Genomic DNA, 11,066 nt, shown 5'->3' on the forward strand with positions numbered 1-11,066 from the left:
TTGTGTTCATGTGCCGTATGCAAATGAGGCCATTCGGGTATGTGACGACCTTTGTTCACCCGCAGCCGATCGACAATCTGCGTCCGTCTCGACACGCAGGGCGCACCGGAGCTATCCTACAAGCCAGGAGATCACATGGGCATCTTCCCGCCCAACGAGGAGGAGCTGGTCCGGCGGACGCTGCAGTTCGTCACGGGGGAGCTCCCTCATGACACTGTGGTGACCGTTGAAGTCCAGCAGCACGTGCAAACCGCTGACGGTAAGCGTCGTCGGTGCAAAAGAGCGCGGACAGTGAAGTTTGTACCAGTAACTATAGTTCTAAATCAACATCATATTTCATCAACTCTTCATATTTATACCTTGCCTACCATCTCAAGGGCCGTTTCAAAGAGAGGTTTGAAATTATCATAAGCTGCGACAATCTCTTTAAAGACTTTGCAAGCAATTCACATGGATCAACAGCTAAAACTTAAAGATCATGTCAAAAAAGTGCTGCTCTTAAAAAGTTGCACAAATATTTTTTTAAGTCCAGTAAATAGCTGGACTACTGAATTTGTTTCGTCCAGACTAGAAATCGTCTAGATCATGCAAGGTTTGTTTTTGTTTTCTTTATGGGCTCCATGAAAGAGAACAGGAAAACTGCAGATTGTCCAAGTGGACTAGTGGAACGAGCAAAGGGTATAGGGATCTAATTACGCCCGTGTTGAATCGTCTGCATTGGCTATCTGTAGCTAAAAGAATTATGTATACGGCTGTTCTCCTGTATGCATTATTTAGGTCAAGAACCCGGCTAAGATCTATGGTATACGAATGTGTAGAATAGTCCCAATATGTTGCAGCACACCATGTTAGATATATCGCACGAAGAGTGGTGTATCTAATTTGTACATTTAGTGCAGAGATGGGTTCCGGCAGAGCGCCTTCCCCAAAGCTCACTTAAAGGGACACTCACTAACTACCTGGACATCACTAGTCCTCCGACACCAGGCTTTCTGCTGCTCCTTGCATCCCAAGCCTCCGACGAACAAGAGGCGAGAACCCTGAAGCTCCTTGGTGAGGTAGGGAATGAAGACAGCTCAAAAGACCAATCCGGTCCGGCAGCAAAACCCACCATCACTGCAGTGTCCAATGCGCGCACGCGTATGGCGAATGCACGATATATGTTTTATGTCGACCGGCTCGCGCCCGCCGCAGTGTATATACCATACATTCAGCAATACGCGTGCGCAGCTGGGACACTGCAGTAATGGCGGGTGCCCTGCAAGGTCGGGTAGGTCTAAACTTTCGTGCACACACACATCTCAATGGTCTACCCGTTAACAAGAATGTGTTGGTCATTGAATATAACGCCATTTCTTTTAGTGTAATTGTTACATCGATTAGATTATCAAACTTAAGTGCATATACACAACACACAATAATTTCAAACCCATATTAACTGATAAAATTCGTCATAGCATTTGCATCACTTAATTTTGGTTTGGGATGAAGAATTTGTTCTTATTTTGTCAGAGTCTGTAAACTCCGTGGAAAACACTCGTTTCGAACGAGCATGGCCTTGAAAGCAAGTAACAAAACTGTGTTGCAAGTCGAATCATTCCCACGGATTGATAGGCCCCTATATGATTTCACAAAAACATAATGTGGACATAAATGAGAAAATTAATGAGGAGTGAAAGATGAAATATGCAAAGCAGAAAGGTTTACACAAAAGTTGGTTACATATTTAGGCATTCTAAAGGTGAAATGAAACGAAGAATGAAATAAAATAAGAAGAGATTTATTTACCAGACAGTAACATCGATAACAGGTATAAAATAATCAAAAGTTAAAGATTATCAAAAGTTGGTGAAAACAGAACCAGTAATAACAAGCAAGCTAGTCGAGGCCATCAGTCCTTTGTCAATACAAAAGTCATTAAATCAGGGTAAACATGCAGTGTGAAACCGACAGCACTTCATTCGTTTTCCTTTTCGATACAGGGTGGGGTTGACTACGAGGTGTGGAAGTACGAACGCAGCCCGAATCTCCCCGAGGTTTTTGAAGAGTTCCCTTCAGTCAAGGTAAACCCCAGCTTCCTACTGACCGAGCTACCGATCCTGAAGCCACGCTACTACTCCATCTCATCCAGTCCCAAGATGTACCCTGGAGAGATCCACACCACCGTGGCCGTGATCGAGTATAGAGTCAGAGGTTTGTGTCAACATTACGAAGAACAATAAGAGTAAGATTATTGATTCTGTTCCTTGGAATGCGCACTGTTTTGTGTGTGTGTGTTTTTGTTGTTTTTTGTTTGTTTTTTGTTTGTTTTTTAAGTGACAAAAACAAGTACAAAGGCAAAAGAGGCTATAGAGACGGCATGCCGTAGTATCATGTCTTTTATGTTCTACCACAGTTTTTCTGTAATCGAATGCTCTAAATTGCTTTTTTGAAAAACTGCATATGTTTAAATACATTACAAACCTTAAAGGTGAGATATGATCGGAAAGTTAATCAAAATCAAACTAAATCAAAGTTAGACAGATGATGCTGGAATCTATTCAAGTAAGAAAACAAATGGTCATTTACTGTACGTGATTATGATTTCTTGTGTCTTAAGACCACTCTGTTGTAGATTGTACCTGATATTTGCTATTCTGGCAAAATTTTGAAACATTTCTTTTGCCAACTTTGTCGCCACCCTTGACCTTCTCCTCACTTTGTTTCGAATGACAGGGTGTGTGCCACTTATTTGTTTTTGGTTTTTTTAAGACGGCTCTACCTTTAGCGAGGTTTTGGTTTCTGCCTTCTCTAACGTACTTAGACTGTATGTCAAATATTATACTGTTCAATGCAATCATGACTACGCCATTATCTAGACTTGCCCATTTGAATTGTTTAGGTGACTCTGGACCAATCCATCACGGTGTGTGCTCCACGTGGCTCAACAGGCTTTCGATCGACGAAATTGTTCCGTGTTTCATCCGTCGGTGAGCTCTTTTCTCATCTAGTAGGAGGCGCTACATCCTCATCTGAAAGTATCTCTTCTTTTTTTTTTTGTCTAAGATAACCCCCTTATATTTCGCATTCGATAACAGATAAGCATGCCCCCAAATCTTGGAACTTTATAACACTTTCCCCAGTGAATTGGGAGAGTCAATACTAGAATTCATTTCTTGGGAGGCCGTCACACTCTGGCAGAATGAAACCACACGACGCATGATTTTTACCTTTCATTTAGTTTCCAACAAAAAATGCTATAGCAAGTAAACATTTGAATACACATGATTACACAAAATCAGCATAGCATTGAAATCGAGGAGAATAGAGTGAACTTAAGTTCAATAGATACTAAATATCAAATGCCGAAACAAATTGTCGAAAATGGAGTGTGCAACGATGCTTGATAACTTGTACAGTCTTGGGATTGTCAACAAAATGTAGCAGGATGTTTCACAATGATCAGTGAAGACGGTTGTGCATCCCAAACTTTCCACCTTGTAAGTCGCAGCTGCTCTCATCGTAGTGTTGTTTTGCTTTTATCAGAGCTCCAACCTTCCGTATGCCAGAGAACCGGGCCCTGCCAATACTTCTGGCAGGTGCAGGGACCGGCATCGCTCCGTTCAGATCCTTTTGGCAGCAGAGACAGATCGAGCTGTACCAGGCAAGACCGGAAGCAGATGACGAAGGCAAGTCCTTTGGTGACGTCACGCTCATCTTCGGTTGCCGAAGGTCAAAGGTTGATGATCTCTACAGGAGTGAGAGAGAGGAAGCTGTCAAAGAGGGCGCTATTTCGCAGAACTTGACAGCATACTCGCGGGAGCCGAACCAGGAAAAGGTAAAGCCCCTATCAATGCCCATCACGCTGACCATCGGAGGCTTTGTTATCTGATTCCCCAAATGCTTGAATTTTTATGCTCCGATAAGTTCCGGATCAAATCTGATCCTACAAGCTCGAAAAATTGGCAACAAGGATCACCGAAGATGATACCAACCTCAGAAGCGTCCTAGAACATGTAGGACCTGGACTCAAGGTTGATCGATTTATTGATTGATTGATTGATTGATTTTGATTTTTTTTCTGAATTTCTTGTTCATACATAAATGAAATACAAAGTTAACTTGTCAGATGACTTTAAATCGTCGGAAACTCACCAGACAGGACACGTGCGACAGTCGCACAACACAAGTCTTACACACTGAATTGACATGACACTTATCGGACTGACTCGATACTTATCGGACTGAATCGACACTTATCGGACTGACTCGACACTTTTAATATCGAACTGATTCGACACTTATCGGACTTATCGGACTCGGACTTATCCGGCACTGACTGGACTTATGACTGGAAATGGAGTCCGATGGCAAATTAAGCTCTGAGCTTATTTCCTTCATCGGACGGTCTTGCCTTATTTGACCAAGCTTGTCATGTCTGACACTGACCTTATAATCGACCAACACGAGTTGGATTCATAAAACTGCAATCCAATGAACTTCGGTGAATGGCCGGAAGCAAACAACAACAACAACAACCTCAATGACAACTTTGCGTTCCACAAGTGATAGATGACAAAAGAAAAAAAAATCTCTTATTGAACGGGGGTATGAGACAAACAGGGTGCAAACAGCGCGCACCACATTGGCTATTGTCGACGGTTGAAATTTCAAAAGTTACCATACCACAAAAACTTCAAAAATTCATAACTTTTTAACGGATTGTCCTATTTTCCTCAAACTTTCAATGATGTGTTCTACTAATATTGCTGCATTCTCTAACTCCTTATGTTTATGAAGGTGAACTTGTCCTTTAAGTATGGTAACTTTTGAAATTTCAACCGTCGACAATAGCCAATGTGGTGCGCGCTGTTTGCACCCTGTTTGTCTCATACCCCCGTTCAATAAGAGATTTTTTTTTTCTTTTGTCATCTATCACTTGTGGAACGCAAAGTTGTCATTGAGGTTGTTGTTGTTGTTGTTGTTGTTTGCTTCCGGCCATTCACCGAAGTTCATTGGATTGCAGTTTTATGAATCCAACTCGTGTTGGTCGATTATAAGGTCAGTGTCAGACATGACAAGCTTGGTCAAATAAGGCAAGACCGTCCGATGAAGGAAATTGCACAAAAACTTCAAAAATTCATAACTTTTTAACGGATTGTCCTATTTTCCTCAAACTTTCAATGTTAAAGGGAACGTACAGTTTTGGTTGAGACCTAATTTCAGGTTTCTAACATTTTTAGGTGAGATAATGAGAAACCTCTTATGAAATATGAAAGACCAAGTAATTCTATGAGGAATTCAACGTTTATTTGATGAAAACTGGTTTTGAAATGGCTGAGATATCCAAACAAGAGCGATTCTATTAAAGTGTGGGACCCACACTTTATTACCATTGCTTTGTTTTACTTTGTTTTTGGATGTTTCACTTATTCCAAACCCGATTTTCATCAAATAAACTTTGAATTCCTCTTAAAATGGTATGCTCTGTACTATATCACAAGTGTTTTCTTGGTATCTCGAAAAAGTTAAAAGTCCAATTCTCATCTCCACCAATACTGTACCATCCCTTTAATATTAATGTATCATATTGTAATACCTGACAGAATTTTCATTCACCTTGTGAGAATGTTTGGTAAATCGCAATCTCCAAAATGTTTTCGCCTGCTTATTAGCATTAAAGAAAAGGGTTGTTGCATTTTGACGTGACAATCATAGTGATGAATCAAAATTTTGAGGGTGGATTTTTGGCAGCGAACTAATTTGTTTAGTCATGTCATGTCAGTTTATGAGGAAACCGCATGTTGCACAAACGAACGAGCAAACAGAATTAGATCCGTTACATTTATCGGCCAGCACCCCGCCCCCTGCGATGTCTTTGAAACTACCCACTCCCAAGGAAAAACTTACCTGCTGATGGCACTGTAAAAATAATTACTTCAAGTAATGTGAATTATTTGTCCTTCACAAACAGCCTTCAAAACACATCGAGTCAACTCTAATATCTCTGCAATCGATTATCAGGAACATTCATATCATTCCACCACGCAGGTGTACATTCAGGCTGTCATATCCAATCACGCTGAGCTCGTTTACCAGATCGTTTGCCGTGATAACGGACATTACGTCTGCGGTGACGTGTCGATGGCTGCAGACGTCTGCGCCACACTTGAGAGCATCCTCGCCGAAGAGGGCGGTATGACACCGACAGAGGCGCGAGACTTCATCGATGGAATGAAGGTAATATGAATACATTCGTCGTCTGCTACTTCAGGCAAGCTTGGTTAGTCGAGAAAAAGACGACTCTTCATTTTCGTATACTTTCCAAGCTCTTAGCCTCCCTACGATAACAAATTTGTCCTCCTATCATCATCTTTAAAGAAAAAGGCAACAAATAATACATAATCATAATTATGAGACAGCAAAGTTGGTAATCAGATAGAGATATCTAACTTCGACGTGTAACTGGTGTCAGTCAGAAGAAACTGTTGACGATTAGACAAAAAGCAATGCAAATCAAGGTCGCTATCCTTATTTCGTTGTCATCAATTCTTATTCACCACAAGAATAAGATTTGTAGAAACCAACCAATTTTGACTTGAAAGTCGTAGAAGGTTCTGAAATTTGGAAAGGAGTTAGAAAAGATATCCCACCTATCTGTTTAAAGAACGGTCAGATGCCTAATACTTAGATATATCCAAAACAAAAGGGGTCCTAATAAAAGGTGAGACCCAATTCTTATTAGGATTGCTTTGTTTTATTCATTGATTTATTTATTTTTCAATATTACGGCCTTTGAAAGCCTTTTTGCAACAAATCAACTTTGGTTTCCTTTTGAGAATTGTATGCTCTGTAACATGTCAGTGGTTTCTTAGTTTCTCGCAAAAAGTTAAAAGCTTATATCCTCATATCGACCAATACTACACAATCCCTTTAAGTAAACAGCTCCCCTATTTTGCAGTTTTCTCTGCTGGAGACGATTCACAGACGCCGGGAGGTAGTATTGCCTCCAACGCGATATCTGGACAGTCATAACTCGAAGAAGGATAACTGCTCAATCCAAAAGTTTCGGGGTGTAAAAAAGATGTTCCCATTTTGTCCCTGTTTAAGAGTTTTTCAGTAGCATAATGGATACACGTACCATCTGGAGAAAGACTGCTAAGACTGAAAAATGCTCCTCCAGGTACAGAACCATGATAATGATAATGTTTTACAACAATGATTATCCCGAAAACAGTGATTTTTATCTTGATAACGAAAACAATAACAACAATGATAATAATGACTTTGCCGATATTTGTAATTCTAATCATTAAGCCCCTATGTTGAAAAGCAGGCCAAAAAAAAAGTAAAAGAAGGAGAAGAAGATAGAAGAAGAAGAAGAAGGAGGAGGAGGAGGAGGAGGAGGAGAAAAAGAAGGAGAAGAAGAAGATGATGATGAAAATAAAGAATTTTGACTTTTCAAAATGGTACTTTATTAACATCACACTTGCACAAGAAGATGAAGAAGAAACACCACTCATAAAAGTAATAGTATCAATTTTTCGCTACTATTCTTGCCAAAATTGTTCAACGAAGTCATTTTGATTGATTCATGTCCTTCATCTGATCTGATAGGACACGAATCGTTACCATGAGGACATCTTTGGCGTCACCAGCCGGGCGGGAGAAGTTCAGAAGATGATGCGACTGGTCTCTAGAAGGAGGAATGAGGGCTCAATACACAAGGGGGAGGTCAATGGAAGTCTGCCTTAACTCACTGGATATGGGTGTGCTGAGTGTTCAGTATAACATTGCGATAGATGGCGTTGTCTGGGAGGAAGAGGGTTAAATAGACGTGCATACCTCAGGCTTCGGGAGCTTCCTCAACGTATAGCCATGTGATTTCCCGCCATTAGCTTGCTGGCCCTGAGAAAATAGCTTAGAAGTGGAGGGAAATAAAAAGATAATAGTGGCCTCTTATAACGCACTGTTCAAGTTCATCAAGAATGATGCCCATGGCGCTCTTACATAACCAGCATGAACAGTATACATGTACATAATACAACCATACAATAATCAAATACAATAAATTATCAGAACAAATGAAATACAAACACAGACAAAATGCTTTACTATACATAATGAAATTAATCTCAAAACATAAGAAAAACTCAACAGCTACGAAATATGCAATAATACGTACAAAACAAATCAGATGTGTAATATATAGGGAAACACAGGGATATCTCCTTTTTTTTTTTGTCTGTCCATCATTCTTTCATTCGTTTTGGAGAGTTACAAACATGTTTAATCAAATTACAGTGATGTGATGTTGTGTCCATGTGTCTATGCCTTTACTCAGATTCAGTTAAAAATAGATTCGACGTCCATGGTAAGATATAGGAGTCATCGATAAAATTCTAACATTAGTGTTTTTGTATGTTTTGTAAGTGTTTATCAGCGGTAGGCCCTAGCTTTGAATGATTAAATATGTTGTGGTCTGGTGGCGAATTACACGAAATGCTACTCCGACTGGTAGCAGAAGCCCTAAAAGAAGCGAACTAAGATGAATCTATTCAAGAAATAACACGTAATATTTACGATAACGATATGTTTATTGTTATAGTAATGCTATACTGTGTGTTGTTGATGGGTCGTGTGTGTGTGTGTGTGTGTGTGTGTGTGTGTGTGTTTGTCCTCTTGATCATATTATTTGATTTTACTGTAATTTTTCTTTCAATAACAACAACAAGCATATGTGGCCAAACTGCAAACCATGAACTTTTCTCTTTACCTTGTCGATGACATTGCACAGAATTATTGCATAATCATGTTTGGAGGGAAATCATTTAGACGGAAGCAGATTTCGGGTTTTGTCTTTTGTTTGTGTGTGTGTGGGGGGTTTTTTTTTAAGTCTTTTATTGCATTTTCTAAACAAAATAGAAAATCAAAATAATGTGGAATAAATTTTGCAATTAACTTTTGTTAAAATTTCTTGAATGCTTTGTTTAACCATACACTGAGCAAAGTTTTTATGTATAATGTTTTCAATTGTACTTTTATGTTTTCCATCTATCACATGTCTGATTACAATGTTTGATGTATAATTATACAACTGCTGAATAACGGCAGGGACATACTAAGAAATGCTATTGTTGCATAACTTTGGTCTATCCGTCTACATGGAATGTTCATCGATCCTTGTATGTCTTTGTAAGTAATTGTTTATTGGTTACGCTCAATTTGATATTGCCATTCAATTCAAGATGTAAACATATTTGTAACTGAAGTTCCTCTGTTCTTCCACATTCATTATGCTTCTCAAATGAAATCGAAATAAAATCACATGGTTTTGAAAACTTTAAATAAAACATTAACAAATGACAAAGGAGCAGTACAAAAGTGCAGTCTATACTCTAACATAATCATTATAAATCATTTATGGTTGCATATATTATATACAAAAGGGGTAGTACATTTTGATTCAACAAGGAGGCAGGAGACCGTCAGCATAAGTATGGTTTGACTTGGCTGATGGTCTCATTGGAAATGTGGTAAATGTAGCTCAGGTTTGCCTCTCACAAAAGGTAGTTTTTGTTTGTTTGTTTGTTTGTTTGTTTGTTTGTTTGTTTGTTTGTTTTGGGGCAATATTATGCTGTAGTGGAAGAAAGATGGGAGGGAATGCATTAGATGTTTTATCAAGGGCAAAATGGGTATATTAGAATTCTTTTGTAAATATGAATAAGATTGATATTATTTCGATGAATTGTCGTGGTTTGGGCAATCGGAAAAAAAGGAACGAGGTTTTTTATTTTTTGAAAGTGAGTAAATTTCATATATGTTGTTTACAGGATACTCATTTCAATGCCTTAGAAGAAGAAAATTTAAGAAGAGAGTGGGGCAGTGATTGTTTTTTTAGTTTTGGCACATCAAATTCAAGGGGCGTAGCGATATTATTTCGTGAAGATATCACTATAGATATAAAAGGATATGAAACAGATGATAAAGGTAATTGGTTGATTTTAGATATGAAGTTATGTGAAAATTAATTTTCTTTGGTTAATATTTATGGGCCAAATACAGACTCCCCGGGGTTTTATGAAAATATTCAGAAGCTTATACTTAAAAGAGAAAATTCGTTAGTTATACTTTGTGGAGATTGGAATTTGGTACAAAATTTTGATTTGGACACATATAATTATGTACGGTTAAATAACCCTAGAGCAAAGAAGAAAGTGGATGAAATGAAATGTGATTTGGAGTTGGTAGATCCGTGGAGAATACAACATTCTACAGAGAAACAGTTTACATGGCGTCAAAATAATCCTTTGAAATTAGCTAGATTAGATTTTTATTTGATATCTAAGAAAGCATTAACATTGGTTGATAAGGTAGATATAATGTCAGGTTTTAGGACGGATCATTCTTTGATTACATTAAGTTTGAATTTAGGATATTGTAGGGGGCCGAGTTATTGGAAATTTAATAATACATTATTGAAAGATGATGTGTATATTGAAAAGATAAAAGAATTGATTACACAAACAGTTAAATTTTATGCGATAAATGATATTTCTTATGATTGTAGAGATTGTCAATTTGTTATTAATGATCAATTATTTTTTGATACATTATTAATGTTGATAAGAGGTGAAACAATAAGTTATATGAGTTATAAGAAAAAAATGGAAAAGAATAAGGAAAAGCAATTAGAAAAAGATATAATTGAGTTGGAAGGATTGTTGTTAATACAACAAGATGAAGAATTTATTTTAGAGGAATTAAAAGAAAAGAGAGAATGTTTGGATAAAATTAGACAGGAAAAAGTGAATAGTATATGTTTTAGATCGAAAATTAAATGGATGGAATTTGGTGAAAAGCCTTCAACATATTTTTTGAATTTGGAAAAGAGTAATGTTATAGATAAGCAAATTTTACAATTGGTGGATAAAAATGGAAAGATATTAAATCAGCAACAGGAAATATTAGAGGAAGTAGCAAATTTTTATAGTTTATTATACAAGAAGCAAAATGTTGAAGATATGGATTTACAAGAAATTTTAGAAGGTCAAGATATTCCAAGGTTAAACGAAGCACTTAGATTG

The 11,066-nt window shown here is 37.9% G+C and overlaps 1 protein-coding gene across 1 annotated transcript in view; it reads left to right on the plus strand.

Moving 5' to 3' along the window:
• LOC139718792 (nitric oxide synthase 1-like) overlaps positions 1–7,734 on the plus strand; it is a 34,039-nt gene extending 26,305 nt beyond the window's left edge. Inside the window, 7 exon segments of the mRNA XM_071630257.1 lie at positions 66–265; positions 895–1,058; positions 1,983–2,193; positions 2,882–2,969; positions 3,526–3,817; positions 6,031–6,219; positions 7,597–7,734. Coding sequence (XP_071486358.1) covers positions 66–265; positions 895–1,058; positions 1,983–2,193; positions 2,882–2,969; positions 3,526–3,817; positions 6,031–6,219; positions 7,597–7,734 — 1,282 coding nt within the window.
• The last annotated feature ends 3,332 nt before the right edge of the window (positions 7,735–11,066 follow it).

This window comes from Diadema antillarum, unplaced genomic scaffold (genome assembly GCF_040938485.1).
Source record: "Diadema antillarum isolate AM-2024a unplaced genomic scaffold, OU_Dant_1.0 scf00000099, whole genome shotgun sequence".
Classification (NCBI taxonomy): domain Eukaryota; kingdom Metazoa; phylum Echinodermata; class Echinoidea; order Diadematoida; family Diadematidae; genus Diadema; species Diadema antillarum.